The 19724-nt window shown below is 45.2% G+C and overlaps 1 protein-coding gene across 3 annotated transcripts in view; it reads left to right on the forward strand.

The window, feature by feature from the left end:
* gabrg2 (gamma-aminobutyric acid type A receptor subunit gamma2) overlaps window positions 1–19724 on the forward strand; it is a 149744-nt gene that overhangs the window by 64222 nt on the left and 65798 nt on the right. For all 3 annotated transcript variants that reach the window (XM_052104053.1, XM_052104054.1, XM_052104055.1), the window contains exons 4-5: window positions 11059–11279; window positions 13465–13547. In XM_052104053.1, coding sequence (XP_051960013.1) covers window positions 11059–11279; window positions 13465–13547 — 304 coding nt within the window. The remainder of the gene's footprint in view (window positions 1–11058; window positions 11280–13464; window positions 13548–19724) is intronic.

Consider the following 19724-nt stretch of genomic DNA (forward strand, 5'->3'; position numbering starts at 1 on the left):
TTTAAAAGAGCAAATTCCTATTAAAAGAGTAATTTCTCTAAAAGAGCAAAACACAGCGGCGTTGAACGTCCTTTTCAGGACGCGTCTTTTTCAAGATGCCTTTCCGCCCCTGTGTTGTTCCTGGATGCGGTAGAGTGCTCTCCGCTTCAGACGGCCACAGGCGCTGTCTCGTGTGTTTGGGCCGCGATCACACCGAGGCGGCGTTTGTGGATGGTTCATGTTCTCACTGCGAGAACATGACCATGACCACGTTGCGGTCGCGGCTTGCTTTCAACAGAAAGCAAGCCACCCCAGCTGCACCCCGCATTGCTCCTTCTTCCCACGGGATTGAGGACGATGCGGTTGGCGCTGGGGACGATTTGGGGGTGGCAGCGGGTGCAGTTTCGCCGGGTTGCCCCCCGCGAACCTCCCGTTCCCCCGACACGCTCGCTGGTCCCCGTCCACGCTCGCGGCGATAGCGGCTCGCCTCACGGCCTGGCTGTCTATCCTCCCGAGCCCAAAGCAGATGAGCTCGCCGCTGCATCGGAGAGTGTGATGTCTGATGCCGAGGACTCCCCTGGACTGCCGCCTTCGGGCCAGCAGGCCCAGGCTGAGGCCGACGCTCAGATGTCTGACATGCTTTCCCTGGCCGCCGTGAGCGTGGGGTTGGATTGGAACCCTCCATCCTCCCCACAGCCTTCACGGTTGGATGACTGGTTCCTGGGGGCAGCGCGCCGTTCGTGGCCTCGCATCCCCCCCGGTCCCGTTTTTCCCGGAGGTGCATGATGAGCTGACGTCTACGTGGAGAGCCCCGCTCTCCGCTCGTCTAGGTGCCACCCGCTCCACTCTCACCACCCTCGACGGCGGAGATGCCACGGATACGGGCCGATTCCCCAGGTCGATAGGGCAGTTGCGTACCATCTATGCCCCGGTAGCCCTACCTCCTGGTGTGGCCGCCCCGTACTCCCATCCAAGCCCTGTAGGACAACATCCTCGCTCAACGCGAAGGCCTACAGTGCGGCTGGACGCGCTGCCTCCGCCCTGCATGCGATGGCCCTCCTGCAAGTCCACCAGGCCAAAGCACTCAGAAGCATGCACGGGGGTGGACCTGATCCTGATGTGCTGCAGGAACTGCGCTCAGCGACCGACCTCACCCTGAGAGCGACGAAGGCCACGGCGATGGCCACCCTAGTGGTCCAGGAACGCCATCTCTGGCTCAATCTGGTCGAGATGCGTGAGGCTGACAAGAACCGCTTCCTGGACGCACCTGTCTCCCAGATTGGCCTTTTCGGCGACACCATCGAGGACTTCGCCTAACAGTTCTCCGCGGTGAAGAAGCAGACGGAGGCCATCTCTCACATCATGCCCCGCCGCACACCTGCCGCTACTGGCCCTGCCCCGTCTGCTCGCCGAGGGCGTCCCCCTGCGGTGAAGAAACCAGCTTCTGCTTCGCCCCAACCCGGGCCCAGCTCTCAGCCCCAGCGTCGAGCACCCCGCGGGCGGCGTTCGCCCCCTGTCTCACGAACCCCCTCTAGGACCCGGAAGGCTCCCTCAGATTACGACAGTCCCGGTACACCGGACGCGGCGATCCCGCCTTCCGCCTGCCCACGACTGTCCCCCGGCCGGCCGGTTCAGACGAGTCCAGAGGACGCCGACATCAGACCTCCTCCTCAGTCACGGGCGCGCGGAGCAAGGTAAGTGCTTTGAGTCTGTTCTCAGCCTCAGGCCGCAACGAAGCCGCCCGACGCTGCATTACCTGTTCCGCCCCGCCGGGTACGTCCAAAATACTCGTCCCTTTGGTGCCCCTAGCGCAGAGCTGGGAAGCGTGGCTTTCGCTGGCTGCACCGGACCATTCGACTCGGTTACGCAATTCAGTTTGCCCGGCTCCCGCCCCCCTTCAGGGGCGTCCGCTTTTCCGCAGTACACGGCAAGCATGCCAGTTCCCTGCGCACGGAAATCGCGACCCTCTTAGCCAAGGGCGCGGTAGAGCCCGTTCCTCCAACCGAAATGAGGAAGGGTTTCTACAGCCCTTACTTCATTGTACCCAAGAAAGGCGGCGGCTTACGACCAATCCTGGACCTGCGAGTTTTCAATCGGGCCTTGTTAAAACTCCCGTTCAAAATGCTCACGCAGAGAAATATTCTGGCTGGCATTCAGCATCTAGATGGGTTCGCAGCGGTAGACCTGAAGGACGCGTACTTCCACGTCTCAATTCTGCCACGACACCGACCCTTCTTACGGTTTGCGTTCGACGGCCAGGCGTTTCAGTACAAAGTCCTCCCCTTCGGCCTGTCTCTGTCCCCTCGCGTCTTCACGAAGATCGCAGAGGCGGCCCTTGCCCCGCTACGAGTAGCCGGCATCCGCAGAGACCAGGTGCTCCGGCACCTCAGCCGCTTGGGGCTTCAGGTCAACTGGGAAAAGAGCAAGCTCACTCCGGTTCAGAGCATCTCTTTTCTCGGGTTGGAGTTAGACTCAGTCTCAATGACAGCACTTCTCACGAGCGAACATGCTCAGTCGGTGCTGGACTGCCTCGCTTCCATAAAGCCAGGCACAGTGGTCCCTCTAAAACTTTTCCAGAGGCTCCTGGTGCATATGGCGTCCTCCGCGGCGGTCGAGCCGCTGGGGTTGATGCATATGAGACCACTCCAGCACTGGCTCCAGACTCGAGTCCCGAGACAAGCATGGCACCACGGCATGCATCGGTAAGGATCACCCCCGCCTGCCTCAAAACACTCCGACCCTGGACAGACCTCTGCTTTTTATGGGCAGGAGTGCCCCTGCAGCAGGTGTTCCGACGCGTTCTGGTCACAACCGACGCCTCCCGGTCCGGGTGGGGTGCCGTGTGCAGCAGGCACGCAGCAGCGGGCCATTGGAAAGGGGCCCTGCTGCGTTGGCACATCAATTGCCTGGAGTTGCTGACCGTCCTTCTTGCTCTCAGGACGTTCCTCCCGTTAGTTCAGGACAAACATATCCTCGTGAGATCGGACAGCACCACGGTGGTGGCGTACATAAATCGCCAAGGCGGCGTACGCTCCCGCCACATGTCACAACTCGCCCGTCGTCTCCTCCTATGGAGCCAGCAGCGACTCAAGTCGCTGCGTGCCACTCACATCCCCGGCAAGCTCAACGTCGTAGCGGACGCGCTATCATGACAACGCCTGCCCGGCGGGGAGTGGAGGCTTCACCCCCAGTTGGTCCAGCTGATTTGGGAACGGTTTGGCAAGGCCCAGGTAGACCTGTTTGCCTCCCAGGAAACCTCCCACTGCCTGCTCTGGTACGCCCTAACAGAATGCAAGTACGCATTTCCCCAGTGAGCCTTCTTGCACCGGTGCTGTGCAAGGTCAGGGAGGACGAGGAGCAAGTCACATTAGTGGCCCCCTACTGGCCCACTCTGACTTGGTTCTCGGAACTCAGGCTTCTCGCGACAGCTCCTCCCTGGCGAATTCCCCTGAGAAAGGACCTCCTCTCTCAGGGACGGGGCACGCTCTGGCACCCGCGCCCAGATCTCTGGAACCTCCACGTCTGGTCCCTGGATGGGATGCGGAAGAGCTAGCCGGCTTACCGGCGATCGTTGTGAATACAATCAACCAAGCCAGAGCCCCCTCTACCAGGCAACTTTACGCCCTAAAGTGGCGTTTGTTCGCAGATTGGTGTTCTTCCCGAACTGAAGACCCGCAGAGATGCGCGATCGAGTCAGTGCTCCTGTTCCTACAGGAGAGGCTGGACAGGAGGCTGTCCCCGTCCACCCTCAAGGTGTGTGTTGCCGCCATTGCCGCCCACCACGATCCTGTAGACGGCAAGTCTTTGGGTAAGCACGACCTGATCCTCAGGTTCCTGAGAGGCGCCCGGAGGTTGAATCCCTCCCAGCCAGGCCTAGTTCCCTCCTGGGATCTCTCGGTAGTCTTGGCAGGACTCCAGAGACCTCCCTTCGAGCCACTTGAATCAATTGGACTCAGGGCCCTCTCTCTTAAGATGGCCCTGCTGAACGCGCTCGCCTCTATCAAGAGGGTCGGGGACCTGCAAGCGTTCTCTGTCAGCGACACTTGCCTGGAGTTCGGTCCGGCAGATACGTCTGTGATCCTAAGACCGCGACCGGACTATGTGCCCAAGGTTCCTACCACACCCTTCCGAGATCAGGTAGTGAACCTGCAAGCGCTGCCCCGGGAGGAGGCAGACCCAGCCCTTTCGTTGCTATGTCCAGTGCGCGCCCTGTGCATTTACCTGGACCGCACACAGAGCACCAGACGCTCTGAGCAGCTCTTTGTCTGCTTTGGGGGACGGCAGAAAGGGAATGCCGTCTCCAAACCCCACTGGGTTGTCGACGCCATCACACTGGCTTATCACACCCAGGCTGTGCCCCTACCCTTGCAGGTCCGAGCTCACTCAACAAGGGGTGTTGCGTCCTCGTGGGCACTGGCCAAGGGCACCTCCCTAGCAGACATCTGTAGAGCCGCGGGTTGGGCAACACCCAACACCTTCGCAAGGTTTTACAACCTCCGCGTTGAGTCGGTTGCGTCTCGTGTTTTCTCAGGTCCGAGCCCGTAGAACTCGGTAACACGTAGACCGACCGGCCGGGTGGATCGCTTGCGCCCAGCTCCCTTTTCCTGACGTCAAGGTAAAGTAGTGCGCCTTATTCCCAGGGCGCCCCACTCCGAGTCGGGACCCTGGTCGATTCCTCCCCAGCCCTCCGGGTCCGTGGTTCAGCGGAGGAACTCGCCGACCCAAGCCACTGCGGGTACCCTGATGGCTACCCTGTACTGGTATAGGTGCACCACAGGTAAGGCCTCCTACTCGGACTCCCCCTGTGTGTAATTCCACGGTTCTGTCCCCTTAAGAGCGGACCCCCGTGTCTCCCTTAGGCAGTTACAGCTGCCCCGGTTGCCGTGCTGTAGCAACTCCCCCCTTTCGAGGCTGGATCTACCACCGCACCATACTTTCCACACGAGCCCTAAGACGGCCGTGTGATGTGACTACCACTTTTCCTCCCCAAGAAAAAGGGCAGGTGTGGTCTCCGCAGGGTCTGGGTAAGACCCCCTTCCCTATATGCGTGTAAGGGCCCCGGCCGTGATTGCTCTATGCGAGAAACATAGAGAGAAAAGAGGCCCATCCAGGCTGGCCCGTTCCCATGTTGGCAAACATCGCCTTGTTCCCCTCTCAGGGTAACTAGAAGGATTCCGATGTTGTTATGGGGCATTGGGGAAGGGTACGTGCAGCCAGGTACAGACGACGCACGGCACTGGATGAAATCCCTGCCCGCCTCTGTATCGGCGGTTCACGTACACGGTTCAGCGCATGGCAAGATTGGAATGGGTCGTTTGGTTACGTATGTAACCTCCGTTCCCCGAGGGAGGGAACGACACGTTGTGTCTTTCCTCCGCCATGTCGTTGAACCGAGCCACTGTTGCGGCCGGACCATTTCCGGCTCCTCAGAAAAATCCTGAATGAACTCCCGTATTTGCGCCGCTTAAATACCCGTATGTCCGGGGGCGGGACATGCAAATACTGGCTGCCAACTCTCATTCGCCTTTTTTCATAGATCAGAGGTGGATATCGGCGCTCAAGAGAGACCCCTAGTGTCGCTTCTCCGACACAACGTGTCGTTCCCTCCCTCGGGGAACGGAGGTTACATACGTAAACAAACATTAATGCACTATAAACTAACAATGAATAATTGTAATTTTATTAACTAACATTACAATTAATAAAGGCTATAAAAATATATTGTTCATTGTTTGTTCATGATACCTAATGCATTAACTAATGTTAATGAATGGAATTTTTATAAAGTTACAGAAGTTACATAAAAATTACATGAATTGTGAATTGCTAACATTTGATTGTTTTGAAACAGTTATGAATAGTTCTGTTGTCAATATCAAAAGGTCATTGTGACATACTGGTAAGCAGTAAAAACCATGAGAGCATCATACACAGCAGAGATACGTTCAATAATATTATACTCCTCCTTTCCCTTGTACCCCCTCCCCCCCTTACACTGGTGCCGAAACCCGGGAAGGAGGCGAGAACCAGCTTAACATTTTAAATAATATTGAATTAAATTAAAATACATACACAAACACATATAGGGCAGCTGCCCGTAATTCTCTCTCTCTCGAACTGGCATCTCCGGCCACCCTTATCCCTTGCGCGCCCCATCAGACTGATTGGGGACCGGGCGTGCATCGGTCCAGCCCCCCTCTGCCGGCGGGTCATCCCTGGAGGGGAAAAAGAACAGCAACAAAAATATCTAAATAGGCGAGGGAAAGGACAACACGGAGCGACAGAGAGAAAAAGAGGAGAGAGAGAAAAGGAAACTCACTCACTGGTTCTCTGATGCGTTCTCGATCACTCCCCCACCCTATCAGACGGATGGCAGCTGCTCTTCCCTGGTCAGACCTCCGTCCCTCTGTGGACAGAACGCCCCTCCACATTCCTGATGACCCGTGAGGACACTCCTCCGCCCCTGGCAGACGGCAGTCTTCTCTCGACCCCACTGCGTTTCTGGGGATGTCAGGGCACTCCTCCGCCCCTGGCAGCGACTTCATCCCTCCAGGTGGTCGGGGAGTCCAGTCCCCACTCACCTCGTGGATGGCGGCCGTTCCCCGCATCCAGGCAGTCGGGCTACTCCGTCCCTCGGAGGATGGCAGCGGTGCTCCCCTGGGTAGTGTCGAGTACTCTGCGATGGGAATCCCACCTCCTTCCTGGGTTTCGGCACCAGTGTAAGGACAAAGGAAAGGTGGAGGTGAGATCCGGCTTAACAATATAAACAATATTTAATTAAATAAAAAGACACACACAAACACAAACAGGGCAGCTGCCTGTAATTCTCTCTTTCTCTTGAACTGTCGTCTCCGGCCGCCCTTATCCCTCGTGCGCCCCATCAGGCTGATTGGGGACCGGCCGTGCATTGTTCCAGCCTGGCCCCACCCTCCTCCGCTCTACCCCTGCATTTTCATCTGAATGACAGCATGTCTGAAAGTTTACAATCATGAATACTTAGAATTGCAAACATTTCACCCTCCAGAGACCACATGTTTTGCATCAAGGGCTGAGAAAGTGCTCATTCATTAGAGTAGCAGTGTATGTGTGATTCCATGGATGCTGCATAGTCCTATAAACTGAGACCTACATAACGTTAGATATTGTTTGGATGAATGGCTATAGATAGCAAGCTAATAAGGGTGGGCGGACCGATCCTAAAAGTAAGTAAGGCGAGACAGACAGTTGGAATAATCTGATCCACCAATCAGAACGATCATTTCAGACGCGATTGTATATTTGTTAACCAATCATATTTTCCGTTTCAGTAAGGGGCGGGACATTTCCAGCATCTGACACACAAGCATCCCTGGAGAAACTATAATTTGATCTGCATATTTATTTCCCTGCTAAATGTAAATTTATGTATATACATTTAAATGTAACTTATGCACTTTCACACATTTTGTGAAAATACTGCATGTTAGTGCCTTGAGGTATGACAAAATGCTTGGTGTATGATTGAAAGAAGACATTCTTTTATGATAGAATATTTTAATGATGAGGATAAATCCAGCTATTCTTGTTGAGGGGAGAAAATATAATGAAATAAAACCAACATGTTTCAGCACACAGGCCTTCATCTTGTAAGAAGCATTTAACATTTAATTTTGGTGAACCACCACTTTAACAAGTCTGGGGGAATGAAATATTACAGAATCTCATGAATAACCCAGCAACTACAGGTGAAACTCGAAAAATTAGAATATCGTGCAAAAGTTCATTAATTTCAGTAATTCAACTTAAAAGGTGAAACTAATATATTATATAGACGCATTACAAGCAAAGTAAGATATTTCAAGCCTTTATTTGATATAATTTTTATGATTATGGCTTACAGCTTATGAAAACCCCATATTCAGAATCTCAGAAAATTAGAATATTACTTGAAATCAATAAAAAAAAAGGATTTTAAATACAGAAATGTCGGCCCTCTGAAAAGTATAATCATGCATATGTACTCAGTACTTGGTTTGGGCCCCTTTGCATTAATTACTGCCGCAATGCAGCGTGGCATGGATGCTATCAGCCTGTGGCACTGCTGAGGTGTTATGGAAGACCAAGATGCTTCAATAGCGGCCTTCAGCTCTTCTGCATTGTTTGGTCTCATGTCTCTCATCTTTCTCTTGGCAATGCCCCATAGATTCTCTATGGGGTTCAGGTCAGGCGAGTTTGCTGGCCAATCAAGCACAGTAATACCATGGTCATTGAACCAGGTTTTGGTACTTTTGGCAGTGTGGGCAGGTGCCAAGTCCTGCTGGAAAATGAAGTCAGCATCTCCATAAAGCTTGTCTGCTGAAGGAAGCATGAAGTGCTCTAAAATGTCCCGGTAGACGGCTGCGTTGACTCTGGACTTAATAAAGCACAGTGGACCAACACCAGCCGATGACATGGCTCCCCAAACCAACACAGACTGTGGAAACTTCACACTGGACTTCAAGCATCTTGGATTGTGTGCCTCTCCATTCTTCCTCCAGACTCTGGGACCTTGGTTTCCAAATGAGATGCAAAATTTGCTCTCATCAGAAAAGAGGACTTTGGACCACTGAGCAACAGACCAGTTCTTTTTTCTTTAGACCAGGTAAGACACTTCTGACATTGTTTGTTGTTCAGGAGCGGCTTGACAAGAGGAATACTGACATTTGAAGCCTCAGTCCACTCCTTGTGAAGCTCCCCACACATTTGAATGGCCTTTTCTTGACAATCCTCTCCAGGCTACGGTCATCCCTGCTGCTTGTGCACCTTTTTCTTCCACACTTTTCCCTTCCACTTAACTTTCTAGTAATGTGCTTTGATACAGCACTTTGAGAACATCCAACTTCTTTTGCAATTACCTTTTGAGGCTTTCCCTCCTTGTGGAGGGTGTCAATGATGGTTTTCTGCACAACTGTCAGGTCAGCAGTCTTCCCCATGATTGTGAATTCAACTGAACCAGACTGAGAGACCATTTAAAGGCTCAGGAACCCTTTGCAGGTGTTTAGCTGATTAGAGTGTGACACTTTGAGCCTACAATACTGAACCTTTTCACAATATTCTAATTTTCTGAGATTCTGAATTTGGGGTTTTCATAAGCTGTAAGCCATAATCATCAAAATTATATCAAATAAAGGCTTGAAATATCTTACTTTGTTGTAATGAGTCTATATAATATATTAGTTTCACCTTTTAAGTTGAATTACTTAAATTAATGAACTTTTGCACGATATTCTAATTTTTCGAGTTTCACCTGTATTTAGGTCACTTCTGGAGGATGAAATAACATTTGTCTTGTGTTCATTGTTTGGTGTGTAAGATTTGAATTATAAGGATTTTGGTTTGATTCCACTTGATGTATTTATTTATTTTTTATCCCAATAGAGATGTTTCTTGTGACGGGCCCACAAGAAACAAAATAACCATAAAAATATGAATAACTATAGTCTTGACCAACACAAAATAGATATTGTTGGAAAGCTTAAAAGCGTTTCCTTCCGCTGCATGCAGGCATTATGACCAAAACAATTGCTTTGGAATTTGCAGACAAATGATCATTTATAAAATATTTGCACTGTACATTTTATTGGAATTAGTAAAAACATCAAACTGCTCAAATAGTCATCTGTCATATGTTGTTGGAAAGCTCTCAAATAGTAAAAGACAACCAGCCTATTTGTTTAACTCACAGACAAAAATGTAGCAAGTAATAGCTAATTATACATCTTTGACAATTATGTTGGTGTTGCTTATATGTCACATTTTTGCTTATAACTTCACGAAAAATAAACAGAACATAAAATGTGAGGAGATGATTATGTTTCAAACCAGCCCATGTACAAGGTAATCAGATACATAGATCATTAGATAATCCACATGAAGCACAATGTTACATATGTTCACCAGGAGATGGCGTCAAATACATGACACAGACTCAGTGATGCAGATTCATTGAGTCAAAATGCACTCATTATGTGAAATCTCATTACTAAAATCATGTATCCATGGCATTCAAACCTTTTAGTCATTGTTGTGTTTGCATGTGTAATTAGTTTTTTATGAAAAATTATGTTTTATTTGTTTGTAGAGGCTTTTGGACACATGGAGACATTTTTTATCAATACACTATGATTAATAATTGTTTTAATGATTTCTTTCTAAGATACAGTTGACATGGTTTTTTGGAGCCACCTTATTTACACCCAGAGATACATAATTTCAAATAAGAAAAAAGTATTGAAGAAAAAAAAAAAAATTTTATGACATGGGTGAATAAACAATGACTGAATAACATTTTTTGGGTGAACTATCCCTTTAAGTGGAAGTGGCCTGTCTCTGCTAAATATTCTCTGCGTATATCTGCATATCAAAAATCCCATAGACTTAAATTGATGGAATGTTCAGACCAGCCAAGACTATTCAAACACGCTCTCTCTCTCTCTATATTTTTCTTGTGCGCGTGTGTTATCGTGACAGTATTCACAGGAGAAAGGTTGAGAAATAGACCTATTGAAGAGGTGGGGGCATAACTCCAAAAATATTATAAGGCAAATGGGGTGGAATGAGTTCCCTGGTCACTAAAGACCTAAGGTATGCGTTTAAGGATTAAAAGAATCAAACCTGGAGCTCTTTCAGTTGACCCAAAAGTTAACTGAATAAAAAAGAATTCTGTTCTCTTTGTATTCAAACGATACCCTTAAAAGAGGATTCTTGAAAGACATCTCTTTGTAGTCTTTTTAGTTGAATTTATTTATTAACCACTCAAGTCTTCATTTTCCAAGAAGTTTCAGTGTGTAGTTGGGAATCGTTTTTCAACATGCTCCTCATTCCAAATGTGGCGAAATGTGGTCATCTGCTCTTTTGTGCCCCAGTGAATATAGTGCCATAGTAAAGTTAGGAAGTTTTTGAAGAATGGATGCATTTTATTTTAAAGTTCAGATGTATCGTACTAAAAGTGGTATGCGCTCTCAAAAGCATTGATTTGGCCTTGAAAACATGTTCTGGTTACTAGTACTAAATGTTTACTAAAGGTCTGACAAATTTCAATTTCTCTTTTCAATTCTTCAGGAGTACACCATTGACATCTTCTTCGCTCAGACCTGGTATGACAGACGGCTGAAATTCAACAGCACTATGAAGGTGCTTCGTCTCAATAGCAACATGGTTGGCAAAATCTGGATCCCTGACACATTTTTCCGCAACTCCAAGAAGGCAGATGCCCATTGGATCACCACACCCAATCGGATGCTTCGGATATCCAATGATGGGCGTATATTGTACACTTTGAGGTAAATTTACCCTTCAATTTTGGATCGTTCCTCTCATATAATATAAAGAGCATACCCAATTGAAAATTTCATTGCAAACTTAATGGAGTTCTGAATTATGTCAGGTTTAGCGATCAAATTTGTTGTAGATGTTTGTCTTGAAATAAGATAGCAAAAAGAATGAGACAATACTTGACAAACAGTTCGATTAATGAGATATAATAATAATGTGGGAAGCGTAGCTTTGAATATTTTGTCTTGGAAGAATTTTATGAGCTCATCTTTAAATCTCAGATTTTGACTTTTAGTGTCTTGAAATGTAAAAATCACTTGTATCTTAAGAAAGAGTGTAAACTGATCACTGTTTGATTTTCAATCTGGCTTATTTATTTGCTTCTTTATGCAAAAATGGTCAAATTATCAGCTTAAGTTGTTCAAAACCATTGCACAAGACCTGAGAATCATCTAATTATAGCAATTACAGGTGAAACTCGAAAAATTAGAATATCGTGCAAAAGTTCATTAATTTCAGTAATTCAACTTAAAAGGTGAAACTAATATATTATATAGATTCATTACAAGCAAAGTAAGATATTTCAAGCCTTTATTTGATATAATTTTTATGATTATGGCTTACAGCTTATGAAAACCCCAAATTCAGAATCTCAGAAAATTAGAATATTGTGAAAAGGTTCAGTATTGTAGGCTCAAAGTGTCACACTCTAATCAGCTAAACACCTGCAAAGGGTTCCTGAGCCTTTAAATGGTCTCTCAATCTGGTTCAGTTGAATTCACAATCATGGGGAAGACTGCTGACCTGACAGTTGTGCAGAAAACCATCATTGACACCCTCCACAAGGAGGGAAAGCCTCAAAAGGTAATTGCAAAAGAAGTTGGATGTTCTCAAAGTGCTGTATCAAAGCACATTAATAGAAAGTTAAGTGGAAGGGAAAAGTGTGGAAGAAAAAGGTGCACAAGCAGCAGGGATGACCGTAGCCTGGAGAGGATTGTCAGGAAAAGGCCATTCAAATGTGTGGGGAGCTTCACAAGGAGTGGACTGAGGCTGGAGTTACTGCATCAAGAGCCACCACACACAGACGGGTCCTGGACATGGGCTTCAAATGTCAAACGTCTTACCTGGGCTAAAGAAAAAAAGAACTGGTCTGTTGCTCAGTGGTCCAAAGTCCTCTTTTCTGATGAGAGCAAATTTTGCATCTCATTTGGAAACCAAGGTCCCAGAGTCTGGAGGAAGAATGGAGAGGCACACAATCCAAGATGCTTGAAGTCCAGTGTGAAGTTTCCACAGTCTGTGTTGGTTTGGGGAGCCATGTCATCGGCTGGTGTTGGTCCACTGTGCTTTATTAAGTCCAGAGTCAACGCAGCCGTCTACCGGGACATTTTAGAGCACTTCATGCTTCCTTCAGCAGACAAGCTTTATGGAGATGCTGACTTCATTTTCCAGCAGGACTTGGCACCTGCCCACACTGCCAAAAGTACCAAAACCTGGTTCAATGACCATGGTATTACTGTGCTTGATTGGCCAGCAAACTCGCCTGACCTGAACCCCATAGAGAATCTATGGGGCATTGCCAAGAGAAAGATGAGAGACATGAGACCAAACAATGCAGAAGAGCTGAAGGCCGCTATTGAAGCATCTTGGTCTTCCATAACACCTCAGCAGTGCCACAGGCTGATAGCATCCATGCCACGCCGCATTGAGGCAGTAATTAATGCAAAAGGGGCCCAAACCAAGTACTGAGTACATATGCATGATTATACTTTTCAGAGGGCCGACATTTCTGTATTTAAAATCCTTTTTTTTAATTGATTTCATGTAATATTCTAATTTTCTGAGATTCTGAATTTGGGGTTTTCATAAGCTGTAAGCCATAATCACCAAAATTATATCAAATAAAGGCTTGAAATATCTTACTTTGATTGTAATGAGTCTATATAATATATTAGTTTCACCTTTTAAGTTGAATTACTGAAATTAATGAACTTTTGCACGATATTCTAATTTTTCGAGTTTCACCTGTATGAAGCACGCCTGCCATTAAAAGCATTTGATGCAAACCCTAAATGACATGTTTTGCCATTCATTTCATTATTGTGCCTGTATACTCCAGCCTATTCTAGCTCTCCTAATGAATTGGATCCTGGCTTACATCAGAAAAGTAATTAGTGGAACTATTTCTGTCTGTAGGTTGACCATCGACGCAGAGTGCCAGCTTAAACTGAATAACTTCCCAATGGATGAACATTCATGTCCCCTGGAGTTCTCAAGCTGTAAGTTTGGCCATATGCTCACTATTCAAACCCAGCCATATTTGCTTGATTCTAGCTAGGGAATTGCAAGTCTACGCATTTGTAAAATAGTGCTGTTCAATTGTAATTCTAAAACATGGAAGATAATTAGTGGCAACACTAAAAAAATTACATGGTATGAAGTATTTGTAAAGCATGAGTTTATAGTTAAGGGGTCATGAAATGCTCTTTTTTATAGTTTTATTATCTTCCCTTATGTCCACTGATAATGTTAATAAATTGTTTTTGCATTAAAACATTGATCATTTAGAAATAAGTGATCATTTTCCACCTTGTTTGGCCCTCTGTCTGAAACACTCGGTTTTTATGTGCCTCCTTAAAACTTTAATGTAAGCACCCACTGAACTGATTAGCTAACATTGTACCACCCTTCAAATTCAGCCATATTTGAAACTCAGTCTGAAGAAATTGAACAAGCTCCACAACATTATAAAACTTCAGGGTTTACACATAATAACACATTGCAGTTGAATATATTAAACTGTTCATCTCAAGCACAACTGTTAACACTCACAACCTGCCTACAACGGATGCGAGAGTCTCGTCGTGTCGCATCAAAAGCAATAGAACCCATTATAACACAACAGTAAACCGATGCCCGTTCCATTTTGTGCTGTACCCACAAAAAAACTGTTTAGAAAATTTGTGTAGACAGCCTCAAGCTGTTGCCTTAAGATGCGTCAATGGACGTGCCCGGTTTAAACTGTGTGTCAGGACCATAAACTATCAAACACTCATGACATTTGAAATATTCATGAATGGAACTGTTACTTACTGTTTTGCATCAGGTCCAAGTGTTTTTAACTGCCCCATCATTCAATAGCAGTTCCTTTGCAAAGCTTGAGTCATTTTATAACTGGTTCACAAGTAATCCACGCTGATCGTGGAGCAGTGTGACACTCTGCTCAATAATCCGCTCCATGCATTTGTGTTACACTCAGCCGCTCGTGGCCCAAGCGGACGCTCCGCTCAAGTACTGCTCACGCTCACCGATGCTGTTAGATAATCGGGTCTACCCAGATCAGTCAAATATTTCTCTGTTTGCACACATGTCGTTGAGCACCTTCAAATAATGCCTTTGAAAAAATCCAGTTCTAAATGACCTTTATTTACTTGAAACAAGTCATCAAACATGCCTCTACAAGTGATAAAACGTGCGTTGGCGCGGAAACTGGCATTTGCACTTTTCAGTTTAAACTGGACCCAAGTGATACAACAGACCCAAAAAAACACAATCTTTTTTATTTTAAAGTTTGTTCAAGTTGTTTATGGACCCACCGATCTGCAAGATCATACGTGTTTATTGGTTTTGATGCAGGGATTTTTTGTGTGTGTTCGCTGAGATTCAAGGAAAAATGCTTTGCCAATATACAGGATTATTAAACTTTCATGTTCAATTGAAGGTGCTCTAATGTTTGCAACCCTGCAGAACCGGCCCTGCATCTAGCTGACAGCTGCACTGACATGATGGCAAAATAACAAGATTACTAATCTATTAATTTATTATCGAATATTAGTGTAGCCTACTAGCTCACCTTTTGCTGCACTACCATGATTCCAAAAGAAATATTTGCTAATTCTCACGGTCTCTCCACAGTCCACACTCCCTTTCGATTTCCTCTTCTTAGCTTTGATTTATACTTAGCATTTATTTAGGCTATAAGGTTTTCAACTACACTAAAACTCCATGACCTCAGGCCTATTGCTTATTTCGCAGATTCCCAAACCAGCATATCATGAAGCGCATTCTGGGTTGAGCAAGCGACGCTGAGCGGCTTGAGCTTACATGCTCTGAGCACATACAAAGTCCAAAGCACGGTGTGAACTAGATACAAACGCATCCAGTTCCCAGTATCATTCTGCAGTGAAATGCACATCTCTGGAAATGCATCTAAATGGTCAAAGTTGTTTATCCAGCGCATGTTTTCGTACACCAACAATTAAAATAGGGCAGATGGGCAAAGATATGCCATCAAGCAGTCAAAGACGTCTGTATGTACTGTACATGTTTAAATACAAAAAATATTGAAAATGGTCCAGATGGTGCCCGTTAGTGTTCAGGAATAGTTTGTCCTTGTCTTTCAGTTCATGAACTAAAGCACCAGTGGCCAACGGGGCATTGAGTGTTTTTCGCTGTAGAGGCATTCTTGAATTGATGTACCCCTAGCGATGTAGGGTTGTCGCGGAAGTAGAGAATAAGGTGTTTTTGCAGCTTGGTTTCAATAAATGATTTTATTTAATTGGGGATTAAGCTTTTAGGTGTTTTAGTTGAATAGACTTGGACTGGTCACAGACTCTGATGAATTTTAACTCTGATTTGACTCGGATCTGACTTTGGGACTCGGGAAACAAAAATAAACTAAAATAAAATAATGAAAATGAGAAATAAATGAATGCATCTCTGTCTGCATGCAGCACTGTTTTGAGCACACACACTCATAGGCACAGGCACACTCATTAGTCAACCAGTATGCATGAATGGTACTAGGGAGAATAATGTATAACATTGATTACAGAGGTGACTGGCATGTCTACCAATGTCTACCGACATCCAGAAAGAAAGGTATGTAGCCAAAATACTTGGAACTAAAAGGCAGTTTCACATGGGATCCGCCATCTTGTAAAATTGCACACGGCTGCTGTTTTCCCCTTTTGTGGAAGTGTTTGCACAGTCAATCTGGTGCTCGCATCTTGGTTTCATCATGGTTACAATCAAGAGTTTCACTTTGCTAAGTCACGCACATGACTCTCACTATTAACTAAAAACGACTTGTCACGAAATCAATTATTTATTAGTAAAACTATTTTAATGAGGAAAAAAAGTGCACCTTTAAAACAAAGTTGCAATGGACCCTTTTCACACTTCCATGTTCCGTGAAGTGGAAGTCATTGAAGGTGCTAAACTTGAATGTTGGTGAATGGGGGACCACAGCAAATGTAATTTTTTAATTAAGTTTCAACAGCAAAAGAAAAAAAAATGCTTTCCCAGCTTTGCAAAAGAAGATAAAAAATAGACAGCGCTAGATAACAGCAGTAAGAACAGAGAAACAGACCAAATTTTCTGTCACTCCCTTCCTCAGCAGCTGTGTTAGAAGACTCATCACAGATATGGTTACTGATTTTTTATAACGTATTTCAGAGTAATACACAAAGTACAATGTTATAAATAAACACTAAATATTTGTAAAATTGGAAATATAAAACATTTTGCTACATTTACATTGTTAAAGAAGGCAGAAAATAAGAGGTCTGTGAAAAGGGTCTATTCTGCTACAGTGTGTCTCTGATGGTGAAATAGCATCATGTAAGCAACTAACATTTATCAAAAGTCGACAAGTCAACAACTTTGACCTGTTCCTAATTGTCGCTATTCTAGCTAATTAAAATGTTCTCTTCCCATGCCCACTTCCAGTCTGATCTGCAGTTGAGACCAATAGAAGCCATTTATAGGATGCTAATAAAGACATATAATGCATGTATTTTCCTTGAAAATATAAAGGACAAATAATGAGGAACATTACAATTTAGCCTAAATTGCAGAAATGAGTCTTAACACATTACTTCTCTCATTTGACTTTGGAGGGTTTGCAGAGGAAAGGCTTTATTTTGGTTATAATGAAGCCACAGATGCATCACGGGACGGTCTTTTAGGAGAGCATCCTCAGTAGCTTCTGAGGAAATTAATAAAAGAGAGTGCTTTCATAAAAACCGCTCTGAGGAAAATGTGTACATTACATAATATCTTCTGATCATTCCTGTGGATGCTTATCAGTGAGAATTTCAGAAAGCAAGAGACCCAAGAGCAGAGGAACAGTTCACATAATTTATTGACAATAAACACAGCAGTGCTGGTGAAACGTGGGGAGCCTGGCACCGACTGCAGCAGGAAGGTGGTGAGCGTGTTTGTAGATGTTGCATCTTGGTAATGTAGAGTGCAGATCCACGAGGAATCCTCCGTGAAGAGTGTGTTCATTGGCGTGTATGCATCATGGCAGTGTAGAGAGCAGATCAGCGAGGAATCCTCCGTGAAGGGTGTGTTCGTAGGCATGAATGCATCATAGTAGTAAGGAGCAGATCCATGAGGAATGTTGGCAGAGGACAAGTGCAACAGCAAACTGGAAGGTAACAGCACTCCAGACACACAGGTAGAGACAAGCAACCATCTGTGTATACAGATACACGTGCAAGGTGAGTTACTTGTATACACAACAACAATCTAGCAAAAATCATGAGACAGCGAGAGGTTTAAGAAGGCAGAGAATCAACAGAGAAGAGGTGCTGTCAGCATGCTAATTAGTGGCATGATCAGCATTCCCATAGAAACAATCAGTGTTCCCATGGATCATGTATGCCTGCAGCACCTGAGACACATGAGGGAGAGAAAAACAGAACAACTGGCAAATCCACTGTGAACGTCTCCCTTGCTTTGGGTAATTTGGGGAGGGGAATGAATTGAGCCACCTTCGAGAACCAGTCCACAACAGTCAAAATGACAGTGTTGCTATGGGAGTGGAGGGGAGACCGGTAACAAAATCCATTGCTATCTTGACTGTGTAACTTGGCAGGGGGAAGATAGCAAAGAAGCATGGCTGGGAAGTCTACAGCTTGCTGACCCCTTTTGAGCAAAATGGGAATTGACAAGTGCTGACAAGCCTGGAAGCAAGTCATTCACAGATTTAGTGGAGATCCTGAAGAATCACTTCAATCCCAAATCAACTGAAAATGACCAACGATTTAAATTTGTTTTGCGCATACGGAAGCCTACTGAAAAAGTAACAAAGTTTATGGTGGAGCTGCGCAAATTATCGCAAGACTACAACTTTGAAAATACTCTCTCACAGATGTTGCGGGATATAATTAATGAAGATCGAATCCAGAGGAGATTGCTCGTGGAAACAGATCTCACATTTGACAAGACATTGAAAATAGCACAGGCTATGGAAACATCCAGTAAGAATGTTATGGTTCTGTAAACAAAACCTGTACTAGGAACTTGCAATAATGTGAGAAATACCAGGAGCACGACAATTGGTTATTTTGTCCCAAACATCAGCAAAGCCGTGGTAAGGCCAATTTAAATAGTTACAGATGTAAAGAGAAACATGCACCTGCTGAATCTAAATTTAAAACTGAAAAATCACTCTTGCAGAATGATTGGACTCCTTGCATGTGTGAGTCACAATAAACAAAAACAGAGAGATGATAAAGCTCCCAGAGCTCAGAGACAGAGAAATCTTGTAACAGATAACAGGCATAGAATTTGATTGCAGATGCAAAGGAAGATGAAAGTGCAAAGCAAGTTTTCTATGTATGCAATGAAAGGAGGCATGACTAAAGTGAAACCAATAACTATGGGCCGTGAAGTACTGTAAATGAAATCCAAATACAGTTTTAAATAGACACTGGCTGCAGTGTTACATTGATGAAAACCACTTGTAAAGAAATGTACAGAAATGCAAATCAGCCCAAACTGAATGATACTAAAATGAATCTTAAGACATATACAAGTAATAATAATAATAATAATAATAAAAATAATAAGTTTTATTTATATAGAACCTTTCCACAAGCTCAAGGACACTTTACACATTCCATATACATTTAACAGGATAAAGTACATTAATATACATTTCAACAGAAGTTACAATCTCAATTACAAAGGGGGAAATAACATCAAGTGAAGCAATTTCTTTGCTAGGCATGGCAGAGGTGAAAGCAAGACATTGATAAAATACTCAAATACTTACCAAGCATGAATAGGTGTTTAAAAGTAAGTTTGGAACGCTCAAGGATGTTCATGCCACAATTCATGTCCATACTGATGCTGCATCACATTTGAACTGCCCCAAGTGCCCTTTGCAATGCATCCAAAAGGGGAGGCTGAAATAAACAGATTGTTGAGAGAGGGGATTATATCATCTGTGAAAATATTGAGACAGTGGTGAAAGGTTCCATAAGGCTCTGTAGTGATTACAGACTGACCATTAATCGTGTGCCTTCTCTTGAGCAGTACCCCGTACATTATGTGCAGGATTTCTTTACTGTGCTGGCAGGGGGTGAACAGTTTTCCAAGCTGGACTTTGTCAAGCATACCAACAAATACTGGTGGATGATTCTTCGAATCAATTCCTTACCATC

The sequence above is a fragment of the Xyrauchen texanus genome, chromosome 34 (assembly GCF_025860055.1).
Source record: "Xyrauchen texanus isolate HMW12.3.18 chromosome 34, RBS_HiC_50CHRs, whole genome shotgun sequence".
Lineage (NCBI taxonomy): Eukaryota > Metazoa > Chordata > Actinopteri > Cypriniformes > Catostomidae > Xyrauchen > Xyrauchen texanus.